Source organism: Pygoscelis adeliae, unplaced genomic scaffold, assembly GCF_000699105.1.
Source record: "Pygoscelis adeliae isolate BGI_AS28 unplaced genomic scaffold, ASM69910v1 Scaffold4, whole genome shotgun sequence".
Taxonomy (NCBI): domain Eukaryota; kingdom Metazoa; phylum Chordata; class Aves; order Sphenisciformes; family Spheniscidae; genus Pygoscelis; species Pygoscelis adeliae.
The window spans coordinates 4,257,343-4,279,905 of record NW_008824986.1 but is presented as its reverse complement, the minus strand read 5'-3'; the positions used below and the strand labels follow the sequence as shown (position 1 = coordinate 4,279,905).

Sequence of the window (22,563 nt, the reverse complement as noted above, 5' to 3'; positions counted from 1 at the left end):
TCTATTGTATTTCCGAGGTATGTAGGTCACGTCTCCATTGGGTACTGCTGACTCTGCTAGACAGCGATTTCACAAACGCTGGCTTTTACTGGAGGAAAAGGAAATATTGCTAGGAAAGCCGCCTTAAGATTTGCTGTGTGTTCTTATTTCCCTTTTGTTTTCTGAAGCCCTCCAATGGGAAGTCTACCTTGGGTGTTCTGCTGAGTTTTGATGAGAGAGGCTGACTGGCATGGGTTTGCTGTGCATTTTCACTTCTTGCTGCCGTGTTTGCGCTGCTTTTGTCTTGGCTATTACATAATCCATTTTTTCCTGCTCTCTCTTTCCTCTCTTTGGTTTTTTTCTTTTTTCTTTTTTTTTTTTAACCCAGACTATTCTGAGAAGTCAGATGTGCACTTCTTGTCTATTGCTGTGACCCTCCTACAGAAAGTGAAGCCCCTGTCCATCGGGTGCTGCTTCCCAGGAGGTGACCTTTGGGGGTGGAGGGCTTGGAGGCTGGAGATTGACTGCAGATTTCTGAGGGAAAGGGAAACTTGATGAACCCATGTCTGATCCTGTGATGCTGCCCAAGCACGTGGTGTTTCATGATGAGATACGACGATTTCCTTGTTCAGGGCTTGAATGCTTCTTTCCCGTTAGTGACACAGAGAGTCATGCTGGCTTGGTCGTGTTCAATGCTTAACACAGGCTCAGCCTCAAAATGTGAATAGCCCCAGTGAGGTCATCAGAGGTCTTTGCGTGCTCCAGATCTTTACAAGTTAGGCATGTACTTTGCTGAATCAAGGCTACGGCTCTTCACGTTCCTTGTGCTGCATAGCACAGTACTTTACTGTATTTGATCCTGTACTCATGCAGTTTCTCACCAGAAGAACCACTGAGTCATCTAATCTGGTATGAACCCCAAGTAGTGGCTCATCAGCCAAAATTACCGGCAAATGCTTTCATCCAGTTCACCACCTTTTTTCTGAAGGAGAAGGGAAACAGCTGTTTGAGCAAGGACCACAGCCAGACAGCTGGACGCCTCCTCCGTGCAGCCAGCCAGGCTGCTGCAGCCGGCCGCAGCGACGAGGCTCTCCCAGCAGCAGCCTGGACCCAGCCCTCGCCGTGGCTAAGGCAGGACGCCCAGCTCCAGTCTGATATCTTGACAAAGACCCTCAAATTGCATGCATTTCTTCCTGCACTGTGCACACCAGCTTGTGTCTGGCTCAGGCTTTTCCTGAAACGTCTTTTGAAAGCTGGTCATACGCGTGCCTCCATATACTGGCATTAGATCATATATGTGGACTGCAGTGCCTAGGCGTGCCTGGTTATGCCTCCTCACTTCTGAGTACCAGCTTTTTCTCACCTTTGAGGGACTCATATTACCTGGTGAAGTCACTTCTCAGTCATTTTTGCTCAAACCCAGCACAGCTTGAGTTATTCAGATCTCCCCCTTGAAGGCAGACCTCTCTTTGGCCACAGCATCTTCCTGCCAGGGTATGTTGAATTTCCAGTGGGGGTGGCCTGTGAAGTACCACCCTTGGTTTGGTCAGTGGGACCTATAGTCCTTGCTCATGGGCTTCATGCTGGAGCTGCACCGAAGAGCTTGCGTGGTCCATTTTTCCTTCTGATTACTCGTTTGTATGACTCAGTGTTAGCATTGTGCCAGTCCTTGTGTCAGTGTGAATGTTACTGTCAGGGACCTTATATTTGTTTCACTGATGAAAATGTTGAATACTAGCAAGGCTAAGAGCAACCCCTGTGGAATCCCACCAGAAATATTTTCATTTGATAGAAATTCCCCACTGATGCCTGCTTTTAGCTCTTTCATTTAGCCAGTTCTTAATCCATTTAATATATGCTTGCATAAAATTACGTAGTGCTGTTTTTTAATCAAAGTGTTATCTAGTATTAAATCAGCTGTCTTACTGAAATGCAGGTAAGTTCCATGCGTGCAGCTAGTTTCTCTAACGAAGCTTGTAGTTTCAAAGTATAAAATAAGGTGCTTTGTTTGTTTTTCTTTTTTGTTGTTTTAAGATCTGGTTTCTGTAAAACCAAGTCAATTGACTGGCTTTAATTATATTCTTTTGCAAGCACATCATCTGGCTTCTTTGCAAGTATGGAACAAATATTTACCAAACACCTCTGCCTCTTTTTGAATCATTAATAACAATCCTGTCATCTGTAGCCAGTAATGGGCCTACACTGGATTTTTTTATTATTATTATTTTAATTTGCTCTAAGGTCTACTTGAATGTCACATGTTTGTCAGGCATAGATTTTTCTCTGAAGTCTTCAGCTCCCCTTTTCAATTTACTGCACTTCATAATTTCTAACACGTGTATAGATTTTGTCAAAAAAAAAAAAAAAACCAACCTTTTCCATTTTTTTAAAACCCAGATTAGTCAGCAGGACATAAAGAAGCCCCGATCAAGCAAAAGTCTTAACTTCCAACCATGCTGAAATGAAGAAAACGAGACTCCAAGCCTTGTCCTGAATCTTGTCCCCGTCTTCCATGGAAATGAAAAACATTCAATTTTTGGCATAATTGGCCAGCCTGGTATTTGCAATGCCTCTATTAAAAGCAATGCTAGCCTGAACTGTAATCCATGAAAAATACCACCTTTTTGCTTTTTTCAGAGATTGTCTGGTCAGGAGGGGGGTCAAAACAACAGTCTGCAGCAAGTCATATGTCTCCACATTAATCCACACAAGGAAGTGTCTGTTTCACTTATTTCCAAATGAGGAATGTTTTCTTTAGAGAGGTAGCAAATTGATTTTCCCCACATGGAGCATGGGATATCTCATTTCCAAAACAAAACTTTCAGAAATGGCTACACAAGTCCGCTCTTTTTCCGTGTGGGTTAGAAAGCAGCGTGGATGCTTAGTGTTCCCTGCAAGGTGGTTTGCTGCTGTACTCTGGAGTTTCCAGGTCAGGTCTGGCGCGTTCAGTTATAAAGAAAGGAATAACAAGTGTTTGCATTTAGAAAAAGTCTAGTAAAAATAGTTCTAATATTCTAATTGTTTTATGTGCCTCTTGAGTAGGCAAGAGGTGTGTGTTTGTGGAGAGCCTGTGTGACCACCAGAGCTCAATGAGAGCTTTAGTTGTTGGTAGGTGCTCATCACTGACTTCCATAGGTGTACTTAGGATCCTATAGAGAGTTTCCTCCAAATTCAGTTGATACTGTTGTTTCCTAAACAAAGGTCTGTTTTTTTTAGTGTAGTCTGATCTTTTGCTTTATTTTCCGGCCACTTTAATTTCTGACCCTTTGATGCAATACTAGGTTGGTTGCAACTTGCTTCTCTTCACCAGCTCTGCTCAGTGTGCCTGGGCAATAAATGTCCCAGGCCCTCCTTCTCAGACCCTGTTTCCAGGAGGCAGAAGCTTTTGAATAAACTTTGAGGGGTGAAAGGAGAATAAATGGAATCCAAGATCCTGAACTCAGGATGCAGAAAAGGGAATGAGGTGAAGGAGAGAAAACAGAGATGGAGGCGACAAGGAAATCAAGGAAGCAGCTGGGACTCCAGAACAGTATGCGAGATTAACTAACCTTTGAACAGGTTTTGAGACCATGCTTAAATATAGCAATATGCTTTTCTTAACTTTGAGATATTGCAGAATGCCAGAAGCCCCCTAGAGGGGTAAGTGTTAAAACCATTAAAACTGTTAACTTTCTATTCATTACATTTTAAAAGGTGCAACATGTAAGCATGTTTTCCAGCCAAGAGCTAACTTTTGCCAGGCTGCTTTTAGGGATGTCCTCAGCAACCGGCTATTTGCCACCTGGCAGCAGGCATGGTCGGTTCGGATTTTCTGGAGATCTGGGACCATTCCTCTCACCTTGACGTGGATGGCCAGGCACCTCCGTATGCCACCTCCAGCTTCTGTTTGGCACCTGAATCACGAATAGCTCTGTGATCTGACACATCCTGTCATTTCCACCTGCCTAAGAGGGAAAGGCTCCTAGTCTGTTCTGTATCTACTGATGGTTTTGCCGCTTAGGGCTAAGCATTCTGGTATTGCAGCTTTTGTGCACGTGTGTGAAAACTGGAAGATGTATGAAGGACTGGCACAGTGCAAAAGGATTCTGTGAGGAGACATTCTGCAAGGTGTCCTACAGGGAGGAGAGACTGTTGGTGCATTTAGCAGGTGTGCTGCAGCTTGCCTCGTGCGAGCACACTTCTCTTCTGAACCCAGCACCACAGTACATTCCTGTTTACTAACTTATTGCACCTTCCGGTGCTCCACCTTAATCCTGGCTTTGTGATTACCTCCCTCTCGTGCATTCCCACATCTCATGTTTAGAGCTCATCTGACTGTTTAAGCCCACCCTAAATGTAGACCCAGATCTTCCACTGGCCTTTCTTTGCTGATGGCCCTCGACATTTTTACCAGCTCAGTTGGGTTTTTTGTGTTATCATACTCTTGCAGTTGGCAAAAATGCTGTTGTTCCTTCCTTTTCTTTCATCTTTCCACAGGACAGAAACATGGTCACAAAAACAACAGGCAGCCAGAATCTGGTTGGCAGCGTAAGTTGTAAGTGCATTAGCAATGCTGAGCAGCTACCCCAGTACATTCCTCAGTGAAATACGGCAATGGCCGTCCTTCCCTTCTCTTTTCCTTTTTGTTTTTTTCTCCCACTTTTGAAGTGTTTCTGAGAAACTGGAGTACCAGCAAGCCAGAATCAAAAGTCATATCAGGAAATAGTTATGCAGATCAGAGAGGCCTGGAAAAGGCAAGAACTTTGATCATGGGCATTACAATTGCTTAGATGTTCTCTAGAGTAAGTGATGCGGAGCGAGCAAGAAAAAGGTACATGTTTGAGGCATGAGTGCAGTACTGTTTACTTACATGGTTTGTTGAGCAGCCAACAAGGTCCAAGGTTATTTTGGACTCAGCATGAGTAAGTGATCCAGGTATGACAAATGAGGTAATGCATTCCAGGCTCATTAAAAACTCTTGGCTACCACTGATTTTGACAAAATGCCAACATAGCTTGACCTCAGCTGTGTGAAAGCCACTATTTTTTTTAACACCCTCCCTATAACAACACATCTTTTACATCAGCCAAAATATGTGCATCTGGAGAACAGGGTTACAGGGAGGGTGGAACTCATTGGACTTCCGATGATAATCAGACTCCTAAAAAAAAAAAAAAAGAGATAGTTCTACTGTAACTAACCTGCTAAAGTCAGGTACCCCAAAACCACAGCCATTGTCTTGACTTATTTGTGCATCTAGGGGTGACCATGTGTACATAGTATATTGCATTCTCAGCATGGACATGGCTCAAGTGAGGCTGACTTGATAACAGGAAGATGGTAAGTCCAGCGATCACTCCCCCTTCCTGGGAATGCAAGTAAAGAAGGTGGCCGGTGGAGGTGCTGTTTTCTTGTGGCGGCCTACACTTTTCCACCATATGTAGTGTTTAATCATGGCTGACCTCAGCAGCTCCCATTCTTGGGTACTTCTCTTTCCCCTGCGTAGAAGTTGGGTTTAATCCTCGGGTTTAACCCAGAGCTGGGAGTTATACTAGGTGGTGAGGCTTGGAAACACTCCTGTTCCCCATGTCCTGCTGAGCAGACAGTGTCCCTGAAAGTTGAGCAGCTGAGGGTGGTAGTGGCAGGAGAGCAGTGGCCACAACCTTGTGAATTTTTTGAGTGGGTGCGCAGTGTAGCCATCTTCTTCCTCACCTTCTGGCCCTCTCCCAATTACCTATGATATCCTGATGCTTGCACAGGGTGATGAGAGTGCTGGAGGGGAAGATGTAATTTTTCAGCAATAATGCTGTTTCATGGCTTCATGAACAGAGAGGACCTCTAGCTTCAAGGAAACATCTAGCTGGTCTGAGCAGCATTAACCCTGAGCTCCCTTCTTTTCTGTGTGCATCTCTTGCTTTGTGGGTCAGAGCCTGCTACTGAGCTTATCTCCAACACCTGGTCTTTAATTCGCTGCTGCAGGTGCCTCTGGATTGGCCTTGTTTGATTATGGTGGTCAGCTCACAAGAACAGGCTTTGGGCTTCAGGATCACCAGGTCAGCTTCTTCCTGGGGTACATTTTAGTCAGCAAAGATTTGCCAGTCTACATCTACAGATAATCTAACTCCCTGTGCCATGTATAACACAGGGTTTGCATTTAACTTCTCAGGTGTGTCGGTTTGTAGTAAAAACATTTAGGGTATTGCTGGTGTTTTGGCACTGCAAAGCTCAGCCGCAGTTTGGGGAGGAGGCAAGGTACAAGTTTCCATCTAGGAAGAAGAAAAGAGGATTAAATATTAATTTCAGATTACTGAGGGCAGTTACATTACATCAGGGACTAAATGCTTTTGTTTTTTTTAAAGGCAGGTGTGCATGTGAGTGAGGATTTGCACAGAGGAGGTGGCAGTGGCAGCTTCTGCACCTCACCTTCCCTTTTGCTCCCCACTCGTGAAGACCATGGCTGTGTGCTCCTCCTTTTGCTCTCCTGCAGGAAGAGAAGGAGTTTCTAGACAGCCCAAGGGGTGTTGGGAAGGAGCTCAGCATGGCTGTGGCCAGCAAAAGTTGTTTTCCCTACCCAAACCGAAAAAGCCGAGGGCATTACTCCTCCCCTCCTTCTTGTCCCAGAGAGCCACGTGCAGGGGAAGGAACAGCTCAGCAGGATGATTGTGGCTGCCTCCTCCTGCACCCTACTGCCATAGCGTGACGGAGGCTGGCACAGCGTGGGGCAGCTGGCGATGGCCCAGGCAGGTGTGGGAAGTGTGTGATTTGAAAGGAGACCTCTCCTGCCATGCAGCACAGGAGGAGGGGCTGGGGACACACCTCCTGCCTCTCCCCTCTCTGGCTCCCCGTCTCCCTCTCTCACTCCACTGGCACGGGCACAAGCTGTTCCCTCTTTTTTTTTCTCCTGCCCAGTCTCCTTGTGTCCTGCTCAATCATGAGTTAACGTTTCATGGTCTTCTGAGAAATACTGATCCCTCATGTCGAACGGCAAGCAGCAATCTGTGTGATTTGTGGTGGCTACCTGTTCCCAGACAACACCCAGGGACCCTTTCAAACATGGAGGGGAAGAAAACATTCCTGTCTCTGGGCAGATTCCTATAAAGAATTTTCTTTTCCCTGAGAATTCACAACCAAGATGACACTAAGACGTATTCCAGAATGGGAAGAGTTGTTAAGATACGGTTATCATCGTGGCTTGTGTAACTGTTGATATTCATGACATATCCATTTTACACACTTTCACTTAATTGGGAGCACAGGACTTTTACCACCAAGCAGTAGTCAGCTGAAAAACAATGTCCATACCACATGCATACAAGTTAATAATCACACCTTTTGTTCTTTATGGTTACAGATGCTTGCGCTTGAATTACATCTTCGTTCATCTTGGATTCCTGGTTGATTCCTTGTGAAATCCCATGTTACAGCCTTAGCATCCTCTGTAGCAGTAGGCAGCATTGGAGGCGGTGGTGGTTGCATTGCAGGGCCAGCCGGGTTGGTGGGCTCTCAGGGACAGGTTTGTTTAAATGACACCAGCTGGATCTGCTGCTCAGGGAAACAAGGAAGCAACATGCTGATATAAAACTGGCATCCAAGGAGTGCTGAAATGGTCCCTCTGAACTCCTGTTGATGGGTAAAGTTAGCAGACACAATGGTGACGTGTATGGAAAAGATAATCAGCCCAAGGTGGGAAGCATGCCCTCGTGCTCCTCCAGCTCTCCTAACACGAGGAGTGTTAGCTTGTACTGTGTGCGTTTTGCAGCTGGGTGTGTTTTACGTGGTCATACCTGAAATGTTTGCCAGGACTCATCTGGCTTTCCCTGCTGGGCTCTAGATTGCTATTGCACCTGCAGATTTTGCAGGGAAGATAATTTCTTGTGCGTTGCCATTTTCTAAATGAACTTGCCCTTTGTGATGACTAGCAAACTTGGGATGAGCTATAATCTCACGAAGAGGCTCCTTGAGTCAGCAAGGCACAGGCGTGTGTGGGCTTCAAGTGGATGAATGCCCTTTCGCTTCCGGAGGTCTGAACTCAGAGGTTTGGGCCATTTGTGTTGTACCGGGTGTACATCTCTGCTGACAGCCCTTCCATGCCTGCCTGCCTTGAACAGCAGTAGCTCTGCTTTCCCGAGGTGTTGTCATCTGCTGATTGCAGGCATGGGCGTGTTCTGGTTTGTATCCCAAACCTTGCGCGTACAGGGCACCTATGCTATCCTAATATTGATCCTTTGAATCACATCTAAGCAGAGGCAAAAAAAGTTCCCAGCAGCCCACCAAGGGTCCCAGTGGACATTCCAGTAGCTGAATTTTCCCATCTTTCAGGTACATCAGGAAGCAAAAAGAAAGAAAGGAAGGGAAAAACCCCACAAATTGGCAAAAGCAAACATGTTGTCAAATGCACAGGAAAGAAACTGGTAAACTGGTAGTATGTCATATCTCTCATGCTCCTGTTTCAGGCACTTGGACTAAAGACGTGGTAAATAAATGCAAACTTTTTTCTGTACTTATTTATTCAGTTTTTTACTTTAATTTGCTTTGCTTATGTTCTCACCTTCTGGGAATGTGCAAGTTATCAGGTCTCAGTGCCACAAATGCTTTCAGAAAATGAATTTGAAAGCCATATGCGCAAACACGTGAAGAAATTGAATTGTTTCAGATATTCTCAGGTAGTCATGCCAGAAGTCCTTCTCCACCAGAAAGCAGAAAAAAACATGGGATATTCACTTAGCTGTCTAGTACATACTGAACTGGCTGGGACTAAGCCACAACATATTTGTAAAATTCCTTTAAAATAATTACTAATAACAAATTCAAGATATCTTCAGTGTGCTCATGAATATGTCATAAATGAAACAAAAGATGAAAAAAATTAAAACAAGTATGTGACTTGTAAATTATTCCTTTGGTCCTAATCATATTTCCTAGCTCAAGGGGACAAAATGGATATAGCTGAAATATAAATAATCTCCGAATAATGCATTTATTTATAATGATTTTGGGAGCAAATGTTAATGGCTTTGTTTCAAGTGTGACTGGAACTATTTCAAATGTTTTCTTTTACAGAGTAGATACTAGAGGCAAGGGCCTTCTCTTCTGGTATTAATTCCTATTGCTGCTTTCTTGTTAATTGTGCGTCTGATCTGGAATGGCTTAAAGTGATTTAAAGTCGTACGGGTGGGATGGTCCTCGTGTGGGCTGCAGACAGACCTTCCCGGCTGCAGCTCCTGAGCCACGGGGAGAATGCAAATACCCCATTTCATAGTGGGTTTGTGCCAGTTCTGCCATGGAAGGCTCCAATTCAAACAGTGTTTATATGCAAGCTCAATATACCTGGAATTTAGGAACAAATGCCTTCTTGCTTTTAAAGCTTTTAGCAAAACATTAGGAGTGCTTTATAGTGTGATACAAAGTGCAGTGCCAAAACTCAGGATAACAAGTATGTTTGAAAACATGGAGCCTTGAATTAGTTTCCTTATTTATTAAAAAAAAAAGAAAGCAAGAAAAAGTAATTCACATGCAAGTGTATTTGATCCTAGCTGAACCACATCTCTCTCCAGCCATTGGTTGGACCGAGTCTGGGGATCCATTCATTCAAAGATTAACATTTTAACGCATGTGCCAGGGTTTAGTAAATTGAGGGGAACATTTCTATTTTCTTCAGTACCTTTTTAAAGAAGGTGCGACTGCTGGGGCTAACCATGGTCAAGGATCTGTCCATCCCATCCAGGTCGTGTGCAAAAAAAAGTGGGCATCGGGAAGACATCAAAGGCAGAGGGATGAGCGGGGTTTATAAATAAGGCAGGGCGGCGTGGCCGGGGCTGGCAGTCTGACAGCCGGCGCTGGAGTCCTCAGAGCTCATCCCACGCTCCCGCCGAGTCGCTCATCTCTGTTTATATGAGTAATGGAGCTGCTGGGGGAGGGGATTTGTAAGCACGGAGCAAATACTCTTAGTGTTCATTTTGTGTAAGACTGACATCCACACCAAGTCGAGACTTCCAGCAACGTAGTGTGCAGTCACATGCTGTAGCATTCATGAGTACAGATATAAATCAGGCAGATGTTTGTCGACTGGAATGGGTAATAATTTCTTTCTCTCTTTGTTTGCTTTTGCATGTTAGCCTCAGATGACAATTTCAGAATTGCTTTCTGCAGTACTTTTCAATAAGCAGAATGTGCTTCACTGGAGATAGATGGAGATATTTCTATAGGGAGATAAACATATCTTTATATAGACACAAATACGGACTTATACACATACGCATATGCGCATATATATATATATATGTTTACCATGTGCCAGTGCTGGGGGAAGAAAAAGGATGTGTCTTTTGGACTTTTTGGTTTTAAACCCACGGCTTTTCTTTTTCTCTGAACAGACCAAATATGACACTGTTACTCAAACTATAAAATCAAATTAGTACCCTTTATTGTGTTTGCAAACTAATTAAAATGTAAAATGTCCTGAAACCACTGGCTTACTGTGTGACAAATGTAAGATTAGAAACAATTAGAAGGCACTCAAGAGGTTTGTGGTGTTTAGATTTCTGACATTGTTCTAATCATCCCTTTAAGTAATGAAAACAATGGTTACCTAGAAATTAAAGGTTTAAAGGAAATTATCTTCTTCGGTACAGTCATTAGTTAATGATTGCTTATCATTTTAAATGTTGCCATAGTAGTCGGAGGCTGATTTTTAAATCTGAAAGCAGGCAGGACACGTAATAACGAGCAAACATCTGCTTCATCTATTATTTCTGTATGTGATCATAATTTATATTGTAATACCACTATTGAAAGTTGAGTCTGATATTTTTTATGATGATCCATATCTCATTCTACATATGGCTCAGCACGGTTAGGATTTAGTCACTGTGTTACTTCAGAGCTGTTTTATCTTAAGAATTGGACAAAACTGAAAGTGATTCATGTTAATTTATATGTGTGGTATGTAACCCTTATGAAACAATCAATCACTTATTTCAGTACTTGTCAACTTCCAGAACTAGTTGTTAAGGGTTTTTTTGATCCATTTCAGGACTCGGGGGTAATTTTTTTTTTTTTTAACTTTTTTAGAAGAACTTTGACAAGAATGACAGGATATATAAACATTTCTTTGAGCTGTAAGGAATTTCAATATTTCAGAACATTTCCAAAACCAGATGTTTCCCAAAGTTGGAAATCGTAGTTAGTACTCTTACTTGAAGATTAGAAATAATAAATGCAGCAGCCTGATTAATGCAAAGTTACCTATTAATATTCTAGTTTGTTCTTTTTTGTACCATGGAGAAATATTTGTGCGTTTTCTCCGAGTCCTTCGGAGACCAGTGTTTGACTTTATATTAATTGGTTATGTGAAAGTAGAATAGATTAGCCTTGGGGGATATTCTATAGAAACGTATAGTGTGTCAAGATGTAACCCACGGAGGATGGGAATCTCGTAATAAGCATTTACTGTAGACAGATGTATACATTTCTGTGACTGATTGTAGTGGAACTACTTATTATGCTTTCAGCTGTTAAGAATCCAGTAGAAGACAATGTGCTCAAATTATTCTTCATTAATTTTCAGCGCCAAATCTTAAAGGCAGACCGCGCAAAAAGAAGCCTTGCCCACAGAGAAGAGATTCATTAAATGGCATTAAGGATTCCAACAATAATTCTGAAAGCAAAGCTGTTGCCAAGGTAAATCACTTAATAACACTCTTTTCAGTACACTCTCCTTTTTTAGGTACAGCCCTGCCTTTGTTTCCCAGCATGCTGTTTCAAATTTAGAATGTAACTTATTTTCTTGGGGAGATAAATGTAATTTTTTTTCAATAGTTTTATTCTTCATTTTAATTCATGTCTGTGTTCAAAGTTACCAGCAACTATAATCACCTAACAACCTAATGCTATCAGCTTGTTGGTAACTGCTAGTGCTTAAGCTTTCTTGGCACCTAGTGTTAGTTTTCACATTCTGTGACACACAAACATAGTTTGTGACAGTATCTTCGAATTAAAAATAAACCAGGGAGCAGCTCACCCTGTTACAATGTACTTCTAAATATAAGTTTGAAGATAAACAGACTATGAAACAAGAGCCGCTTCAGTAATGGTTTCTAAGAAGCGCACACAAACGACATTACCCTGATGTTAAGATCTTGACTTTTTTTAAATTAGAAAAAAAAAGATAAAGGCAGAAATTCAGTATGAAAGCTTAAAAGAAAAATCTGGGCTGTTTCTTTATACTTAGTGCTGAGCTGCATGTTCCAGGGTTTGTTGAATAGTGCATGCTTTTACAGAGTCTTCTGTATGTGCTGCAGTGCTTAGCCCATACTGCAAGTAAAAATTGGATCAATGATTTGTGTTTATAGACTTAATCTTTTAGATGTTTATGGGTTTGTGTCTTTTCCTTAAAATATTTTAAAATGGAGTTTCTGTAGTGTAATTTACATCCTATTTTCTGTGTTGTCGGTGTGGTTTTAAATAGGAATTTGGTTTTCTCTTTAAAAAAAAAGCAGCACAAATGGCTCCTTTCAAGATGATTTCATTTGAAACTGTAAGATGCAAAGATGGAAAATTACTTAGAGCAATACTTGTAGATTTTTATCTGAGGCAGAACTTTGTCACTGTGATACTTTTGAGCTAAACAGCTAAACAGGTTTGCAGAGACTGAATTTTTAGGCCAACTCCTCCCAAATCCATTGTTTCAATAAATTAGATGGATGTGTATCTGAAAAACACTTCCATTGTTGTGACCATCTCTTTAGGAAATACAGTGAATCTATAGATCCATTTACGTTTGTATTGTTGTATGCAGTGAATGTCCTGCGAGATTAGGAGGTTAAAGAGGTCAAGTGGAAGTGTTCTGCTCTCAGTTTCTCATAGGAAGGCAAATTACATTCCACCTCCTCCTCCTCCCTAGGAGTTCAGTTAAAATTGTGCCTTCTGTTGATGACTGTAAAAGAGGCTGAAGTTCATGATGAAGCTCTGCCCTTAAGTCACTGTTTCTCTTCTTTTTGTGCCCTATTGTGCTCGGTTGGAGTCTGTACTATCGTATTAGACAGGCATGGTAAAAGGCAATGGAGCCTGGTGTGTTGAGTTGTGGGGTCCTGCCAGATACTATAGAGTTTGCCTGAATGTTTTTGCTCTGTGGAAGAATGTGCAAAATCCGCGGTGTGAAAATGTCTCAATTTGCCTCAATTCCCCCTTCCCCCAAGCTGTTTTTCATGTTAAAATACTACCAGCAAACTGCAGCATGGATCGTGTTGTCAAAGCACCCTGGACTGTAGCACAAGTAGTTCTGCCTCTTCAGCACCTGATATGTAGGTATTAGATAATAAAAAACAACAATAACACTTCATACCAAATTGTTTATCCTCTCTGTTTATATTTGGGTTCACCCTACTAGTGGAATGGGAGGATATTTCAGATAAGAAGTAATTCCGCCTATTTATCTAGTCATACTGTGCTCATCATTGTGCAGATATTATTAGCATTAATTATCTTGGCCAGCTTAATTTCATTATAAATAATAGACATGCTCATGATATAATGTCCTTGTATGTAGTCGCACTGACTTCACTGTAGTTCTTCACATCAATCTGTGTCTCAGGGCTGTGGATATACTTTAATTAGAGGGACAGTGAATCAGAAACCCCCTACAGCAGATGTATTGCACTTATACAGACCCTGCCTATGGGTTTCTGGGGAAGGAGGGGAAGTGTATTTGGGGAAGGGGGGAATGGAGATCCACCTACTGGGGGAATGGAGATCCACCTACTGTCTTCTCATTGTTGGGAACAGTTGGGAGGTTAAGTCATCATCTTAGGCACCATGTTGGGCTTCACCATCGGTTTTCCTCCTCTGTCCGTGTTCCATCTCCAACTAATGCTGGCAATGGGTCCATGGAAAGCAGAGTTGAACACTGCTAGTGGAAACGGGACAAATCCACTTGTGTCAGGTGCTGAAACATTTGGGCAGCAGTCCTGGCCGTATTCCTGTTCCAGCTAAAATCCCTTTTGACCAGAAGTCTTGCTGCTTTCATCCTCAGATCATGGCACCCAGTGTCTGACAGCAGCCTCATTTCTTGGGTGGCAGGGCGATGGCTCTGACAGAGATGCAGTGGCTGTACGGTTTGGATTGGGAAATGGAAGAAGTGGCATTCTGAAGACTGGTTTTGAGCCTGTCAAGACCAACGCAAGCCACATGATTGTAACGACTTGCTGAATTTCATGTTCTCAGCTGCCAATGACTAGAAAGCTTTGTACCTTCTTACAACTTAGTTCTCATTAGGCATGTTTACCTTGAACCATCAGCAGATTATTTTGTAGGCTTTTACTGTTACCTGACACAGAAGAGCGTTTGGCTGGGTAGAAGCAGCTCTGAGTAAATTCCAGTGTAGGTGGCTTGTTAAAAATAGAGCAATAGCGGGACGGACAATGTGGTCCTGGACCTGCGGGTGCTGCCAGGGGAACTGGGTCTTTCGTGTACCACTTCTTGCTTTTGATCTCCTTGCTGGTCACTGCATTCATTTTAGTACCTCCTGGGGAAGATCCCAGGGGAGTTCCTTCCCAGGTTGGGTATGTAAAAATCACAAGAATATGAGGCCATCTACTGAGGCAGGATCAGCTCTCCTGGAGAGACTTATATCAAGTTCTTCTCTCCAAACACTCCCAGGACTCTGGAGGCTTCCATGCTTCACGTGTCATCAGTGCTGGACAGGCTTTTGGGACTTGCAGGCTCCAGCATGACCCTCATCGTATCTGCTTCATGCTCCCAAAGAGCGTTCCCATTCAAAGTGTGCAGAAATGCACTGTAAGACTTTTTAAAACTGACTGATCTGACCATTTTGAAGAGCTGAAAGGATTAACTTGTTAAACATGGAAATTGTCCCCAAATGAATCTACTCATTACATCTCCTAGTGCAAATGCTGAAGTAAATCTCTCACTTCATTTGTACAGCAAGATCTGGGAAATTAGTTTAAAAGTTGCCAGGATATGCTTTTCCTGTGGCCACAGGTGGCCTGGCATGCTCTCAGACCTGGAGATTTATTCTGAGCACCTCAGACATTATCTGATTGAAACTCTAAAATGCAGGTCTGTAATGGTCTGTGTTGTGTGTGACCTCTGGCAGGAGAAGACAAACACACAGGTGTACCCATGAGTGTTCACCGGCCATTTGGTAATGGATCATACACCTCTGATGGAACACACAATAGGAGGTGGTCAGATGTTCCCAGAGCCCATCTCAGTACACCTCCAGCTTATCCATACTGCGGTGCTGGCTTGCCCGTCTGGGACTTAGACCTCAGTTTCATTTTGGAGGTATTACTCACACCGAGGTTACAATGAAAGAGCTTTAACCCCCTCTATGGAAATTGAACTCTCCTTTAATAACAGAGTCATTCAGGCTTTCTGAGCAGACCAGAAAAGAGAGCGGAGCCAAGCAAAACTCCATGTTCAGGACCTTCCTCCAGATCTTTGCCCTCTAGGAAGATTCAAAATCTTGTTTTGAGAGAGAAGGTCAGTTTGTGGTGCCTGGTGTAAATCTGGCATTGCTCTCACTGACTTCGATACGTTAATGCTGGATTTACACTGGTGTTACCCAGAATGGCATTTGGCCCTTTTGGTTCCCGTTAATGACATTCATATGTATCTCCTGTCAGATGGTAGGAAGGTTCCAGAAGTGAGGCTTGTGCCTTGAACACTGAGCAGATGAAGCATTGCAGCCTTCGTCAAAGCTTTGTTGAACCTGACACTGCTTGGAGTCCGTCCGTGGCATTTTGGCACCTTTGAGTTCCGCAGACACCTCTCTGTATACTGGAGAGAAGGAGGTTGTGTGTTACATGGGGTTTTCTCACTCCCAGTGGCTTTTTTAATGTTATTTTCTTTGTTTCCTTTTGTGTCCTTGGGAGTAACATCCCTTGCCACTAGTTTGCTTGCATAGCAGTGAGCTTTGATTTCATTTAGCATTCATGCCCAGGCTGTCTTTGCAAATATAGTTCTGAATTGTCCAGTTTGAAAAAGAAAATCCATTAAAAAGATTGATTGATTGATTGACTTTACCTAGCAAGTGGGTGACAACACTGAAAAATTGTTCCCAGGTCCAGTGAATTTGTTCCAAGTTTTAGCTTGCAACAAATCTGCAGCTCAAATTAAAAATCCTAAATTTTTTGAAATCATGAGTTCATATTGGGAGTGCTAACCCAGTCTTTGGTATAGCTTTGAAAACTATGACAATGTAATCTAAACTTTAGAAGGGGAAGCTGTTAAATAATTTTGTGAGGAGCCAAAGTAAAAAAGTCAAGGGATTACAGCTCTGTACTGAAAAGTGGATGAGGAAATCCAAAGTTCATCTAAGAGGAAAAAAATCCCATTAGCTCCATTGAGTTTTGGATGAAACCCAGGATCTTTACAGAAGTTTAATCAACAAGCATATCTATTACTAAAAGGCAAAGCATGGTGTCTTGTGCCATAGGAAGACAATATCTCTTTGAACCACGCAACCAGAGAATATCGAGCAGTACAGCGGATATACTTCAGCAGTAACTGATCAAGAAAAATCCCATAGGAAGTCCATTTCCCAGTCCCTGCTGCGTTGCATGGGAGGAGTGAGCCTGTACCTTGCAGTGTCCAACAGGGAGATTTTTCAGCAGCATCAATTACCTTGGAAAATTGTGGCCACTTCTCCCCTCTGGTTAGGGGCTAGTGTTGCTTTGTCCAACATCTGTGGAAAACTGTGGAGGCAGCTAATCTTAAGTCAGTGCTTTCTGCAAAGTTAATACCCTGGAGGAGTATAAAAGAAAAGATTTTACTTTCCCTGAGCCTGAACGCAGGGTAGCTTTATTGAGATAAAAGAAGCATATCATAGTCTTTCCAATGATATATTTGTTGTTTGTTTACAAGTACTTACGTAATGCTCTTCATAGCACTTACTTCCAAAATGTCAACAAGTACCCAGGAAGCACCTGGTTTAGAAGTGGGGAGAGTGAAGGAGAGTCAATGGCTTACTTGACCAAGAGCTCCTGCCTTCCTGTTCAGCAAGATACCCTGCTCTCCTCTGCTGTCCTCCCAAAATACCAAATACTGGCTTATACAGTCTCGCTGCTCCCTCTGGGAGGACAAAGGACATGTCTTGGATGGGGTATGGAGCTGCCGGAAGGCTCCTCATGGCACTCAAAAGCATTGAAGGGACAGTGCAAATGCAAAATACATGTAACCATCTCCACTACCTTGTATTAGAGGACTTCCAGTATTTCACTGGAAATGTATCAATCCCGTCTTGGTCATGGAGAGCTTTTAAACATCAGTTTGCAAGGTTCTCTTCTTTTGTTTTTTGTATACATAAATTATGGGAACGCTCAAGTTGTAATTTGCTTGATTCAATGAGAGGATTATCTTCGGGAGGACTGCAGGATTAAGCCGGTCTCACTGGATAATTTTTCCCATGTTTGAATACTGATAAGAGGTAAAGTGGTTCCAATTTGTTGACTTCCTGACTGGCACACGTCTGCCGGGGAGGCCAGTGGGAGAAGCGGAGCTCTGGGACTCATGTGCATTGGGGCTGCCAGTGTCTACCAGGAAAGGCTCCGGCTACCGGCTTCTTCCTTCTGCTAAATACTTAGGGCTGTACTTAAGTTTAAGCAGATGCTCAAACCCACTTGACTTAAGCCTGTGCTACAGCAGAACCTCCACTCGTGTGTGCTGAGAGCTCTGCCTGGGTAAGGCTTGCCAAGGGTTGCATCTATTTTGGTGGGCCAAAGGAGAGAAAAATGTGTCGTTGCAGAGCTGGCTGCTGAGCGTTCCTGGAAGGGGCTGAGCACCCTCAGCTCCAAGGGTTGTCTACGGGAGTTGACAATGCTCAGTGTCAATCCTGGAACGAAGGTTATTATTAGACTTGCTAATGGCAAGTGTATGTGAAAGATGGGAGCTGTCTGTGACATAGCAATGTATAGTCATAAAAATGCAGATCTGGAGAGCATTACCAATGGGTTATAATGATTTAAAGATGTGGCTATTTAAAAATGTTGTGACTAAGATTCAGAACAAGACATTTAGCTCTATAAATAGCTTCCTTTGTTTCCCCTCAAACACAGTTGCATGGTTTGGCCTTCAGTTTTTCAACAATCCATTCTGCTAGGAGAGGGTATTTATTCTTTAAGTGAAAATTAAAGGTTACCCAGATCTGATATGACATCTTTTCTTTTCCCAGGTAAAATGTGAGGCTAAGTCAGCTTTGCCCAAACCCAAGAATAACACCAGCAACTGTAAAAAAGGCTCAAGTGAGGATAAATCAAAGATTGCCGTAGGTGAAGAATGCAGAGCTGATGAGCAGGCTTTCCTTGTGGCTCTTTATAAATATATGAAAGAAAGGAAAACACCAATTGAACGAATACCCTATTTAGGTTTTAAGCAGAGTAAGTATCCTTTTTCTCACTTTCTTGTTGACATTTTAGAATGGTTTGGCTTCTCTGGAGAAAGCATTTGCACACAAAGCCAATTTTAAAGCCTTATGGATGGGGGGGACCATGTTTATATCTATATTTTCCAGTCCAGGCATTTCACTGTCTTATGCCTAGATTTGCATCTCTTCCTTCTGGGGTAGTTGCTGCTGGATATTTATAGGTTTAATTCCGCTGATTATGACTAGAAATAGGCATGTTGAAAACTCTCTAGTTTTCTGTTTTGTAAATCTGCAGTGTCTGTAATGCCTTTCTTCTGAGTTAATAATATGACGTATCTTTATTGTGCCCAGATGTTCTTTATGAAAGGACAAATATTAAAGGAAGACATTTAAAGGTGGTCAAGAAAGGCACAAAAGGGATCATATTTTTAAGCCCCAAAATGTGTTTATAGTTAATAAATTACTGACTTTGGAGAATATAAAACCAGACTGTATCTGTTTAATACAGAATGTAATGTTTAGAATTGCTTTGGCATGTACAGTTTGTAGAGCCACAATCTGTAAAGCAATTGTAGGTGGAGAAGATACAGTTGTAACTAAATTTTACATAAATATTGCAGCGCAATGTAGATCTGTCAGAGTTTCCAACAAAAGCTGTAAATGGGGGTATTTTTCCTCCTTATCTATAGATTGAATGATACTTTATTTCCTTAAAGGGAGAACTCCATGGATTGAAATATTATTTACTCTAATTTATCTCCCAGATTAAAACCATGTGTTATTTTGATGAAGAATGTCAAACCTGTATGTTTTACATAACAATTTACATACCTAATAGCAATTGGCACTGATTGCAACAGGCCTCCAGCAGCCATTATAAACTTATATAACTCCAAATGATTACAGTGTTTGTCTGAAAACCGGCTGCTTGAAATGGAAGTAAAATTAATGTACTATGAACAGCTTCGTTGCATTATGCATTGATTCAGATTAAATCAAGGCCTAAGCAAAGCTCTTGATAGCTTTGAAACAGTACAAGGTTCAATGAGGCTTTCAGAACGTTTCGTGTTGAAGAGAGGATTTTTTTCCCCCTGTTTCATTCTACACTCCCTCAAGCATGGGGACAGGGTGGGCTTAAAGACAAGCTAAGGTACTACTTCTAAAATTCCCCACCAGGGGTAGGGCCCTCTGCTAACATTTAGCTGAAATACACTGAAAGTTGCCTGACATTCATTATGAATTAGGGGCCTGATCCAGCAAATACTTAAATGCCAAGAGTAAGTATGCTGAGAAGAGCAGAAGTGTTTGCAGGACGGGGCTCTCTATTTGTCCAGCAAGACTTGTGCAAACATTGCCAATATAAATAGGTTAGTGGGGAGAAGCAGTATGTACACTACAACAGAGCATCCCCCTGCGGAAGAAGAGATCCCGTCCTCCGTGATCTGCAGCGTTATTGCTGAGTCTGGCCTGAAGTATTTGTAGTATGTCTATGGGGAATCACTGTTTGTTGGTGGAATAGTGCATACATCTTTCATAGAGCTGTGACATCAATTTTTCTTCTAGAAAATAAAATAAAATAAAATAAAATAAAATGAGACACCAGCAGCAAGCAGTGGCCCCATGGGACAGTGGGCCAGGATGAAAAGCACGTGAGAGGGGAGGAGTTCTGCAGGAAGTAATAAGCACGTCCCAACACATCTTTTGAATTGAGTTGCCTCTGTTCCTCCCACCCCACAGCCGTGGGCAAGGCACAACCACTCATACCATAATTATTATGGTAATTTTCATTTGTGCTCCCCCCGGGTTCATTCGCATGGGACCTGTTAGAATGCAGCTTATTGTTTATTGATTATGGAGGCCATTATCTGAGCTGCAGTAAGTATTGGATATTGTTGTTTAATCGATACGCTTTCTCTGTGAGCCAGTGTGTGGTTCATGCTTGCTTGCTAATGAAATCAGTATTAAACAAATAATTAAAAGCAACATTCTTCCCAATGAGTAATTTTTATTATCAAAGTTATGGAAACATGCTACAGTCATTATACTGTGCCTCTTATCAGCAAAGTCAAATGAGCCTATTACCTTTGTCTCAGTGTATTTTTCCAGTCCTGTTAAGGAATCTAAGTGTGTTCTCTTACATGTAATTAAAAATATATATAGTATGGGCTAATATTTACTCTTCAGATTACGTAAATACCTCTTTGGAAAATGTTTCACAGGAGCTTTTTCAAGGGCTGTGAGCTTTTTTTCTCTATTTTTCTTTTTTAAAAACTGTTTGATTTACATTTCTTTGAAATATGTTGGTTAATGCAATGCTTATCTAAATACTTATTGTCCCTCTAACAGTTAACCTTTGGACTATGTTTCAAGCTGCTCAAAAACTGGGAGGATATGAAACAGTAAGTGTTTAAGTAACTTAAATGAAATAATTGTGCAATCTAACTTTTCCCTGTTAGAAAAAAAATGTAAAAGCAAACAATCATTTGGTGCATTTTAGGCTAGCTGTACACATTGTGGGTTTATTGGACCGTTTTTGGAAACAGTCCCAATTAGTTCCAGGTTTGGCAAAATTGTAAACTTGTCGTAAAAACTACAAGTGGAAAACATATGTAACTCTTCCCTGTCAAGGAAATTAGTTGGGTCTGTAATTTTTTCCCATGTTGAGAAAGGGCTATTATTGTACAACAAGCCAAGATTGCATAAAAGAAATTTCACTTGGCAACATCCCTGACATCTGTTCATGTCTAATATGGGAAATGTATTAAAGGCTTTCAAAAGTAATCAGCATTGTCCATTAAGGAATAGTATGCTGCAGTATCTTCTCTTATTCCAAGTGTAAAAGATCTTTATTAGACAAGGGTCAGTACCACATAAACAGGAAGTTATCAAAGTAATTCAGAAAAGTCTCTGACACTTTTTATCAGCTAACCATATCTGACAAGAGCAGTTTATTTTTAGCTCCCAGGAAAATTTGATGGCCATGGATTTTACAGCATGTATTTTGAACCAATAAAATATTAGAGCAACAAACTTAGATTAAAATCTTGAAATGAGAAGAAAGAGCTGCATTAATATGGCACATCGAGATGACATCTGTAATAAAAACCAATTGACATAGGAAGATGTCGTCACTGGAAATATTTTCTTTGCACACAATGATCAGATTAAGTTGTTCAGTTCCTGCTGCAGTTGGATGAAAGAAATTATTTTTGCTTTGTTTACAAAGTAATCTGGGACATATCTGTGCTGTAGAGAAATGACAAGAAGAAATGCACTATCAAGAAACTGAAAGTTGTTTGAACCAAAATACAAAACTCACTGTTTTCCTTCCATACAATAAAGCATATTGTTCTGTAAATCAGCAGCCCAGGCTGATTAGCATGGGTGTGGCTGGGATGTTGTGAAACATGAAATCTAACATTCTCAACAAAAATATATGCTTGATTTCGCTTTTATTGTTCCTATATCTTTCATTAATCAGCACATACCATGCTTATGTACAGGGGTGTGCGTAGGTGTGCTCATGGATATATATGAATGAATAGCTACCATAGATAGATCATTACAGCAATTATGAGCCAACAGTAATTGCCGTTAGTTGTAAAGTGCAATGAAAATGAAAATGAGGGCTAAAATCTTGAACTTGATCCCAAGCACAAGGGAAGGCGGGGAGGGAGATTGAAAGGAGAGTGGTGTGTTCAGAGTGCTCAGGGAGGCGGGTGGTTTTCACGGCAACATTTCAGATCTGCTTGAAGGGACCGAGGATAGAAGCAGGGATGCCGAAGTGGTGGCTTGCTGGCGAGACCTGAGTTTTAGTGCCAGGATGAGGGAGAGAGGGATGGATTTAGAGATGCTGGAGAAGGTGAACCTCCGTGCCTGGGGCAGAGCAGGAATAGGTTGGTGAGTTTGTGAACACAAGGCCAGAGAACCAGGTCTACCAACGGTAGCAGAAATGTGAGAGGATCACAGGGGAAGGATCACATACGCGAGAACGTCATCCAGGGTAGCATCAGTCCACCCTTGTCTCAAAGCTCCTGTCCTTTTCTCAGCGACAGATGTTCTCTGTTGTTTAGGGGCATTTGTCACCTTTGATGAAAATGTACCAGTGGTGCTTATTCTTCACAAAGAAGAAACTAAGCAATTGCTTGCGGGTCAGTAAATGGCAAGGCAAGCATAGCTCACGCCCTCTGACATACATGGGAGCCCAGCTTTGGTTTGAGAGT

At 42.0% G+C, this 22,563-nt stretch overlaps 1 protein-coding gene across 2 annotated transcripts in view; it reads left to right on the top strand.

The window, feature by feature from the left end:
- The window catches only part of ARID5B (AT rich interactive domain 5B (MRF1-like)), a 107,241-nt gene that overhangs the window by 59,596 nt on the left and 25,082 nt on the right, over positions 1 to 22,563 (top strand). Inside the window, exons 1-4 of one of the 2 annotated variants that reach the window (XM_009325833.1) lie at positions 9,911 to 10,032; positions 11,525 to 11,637; positions 18,149 to 18,353; positions 20,687 to 20,739. In XM_009325833.1, coding sequence (XP_009324108.1) covers positions 10,029 to 10,032; positions 11,525 to 11,637; positions 18,149 to 18,353; positions 20,687 to 20,739 — 375 coding nt within the window. In that variant the 5' untranslated portion in view covers positions 9,911 to 10,028. Of the gene's footprint in view, positions 1 to 9,910; positions 10,033 to 11,524; positions 11,638 to 18,148; positions 18,354 to 20,686; positions 20,740 to 22,563 lie in introns of those variants that run through there. The other variant, XM_009325832.1, reaches the window with a different exon arrangement.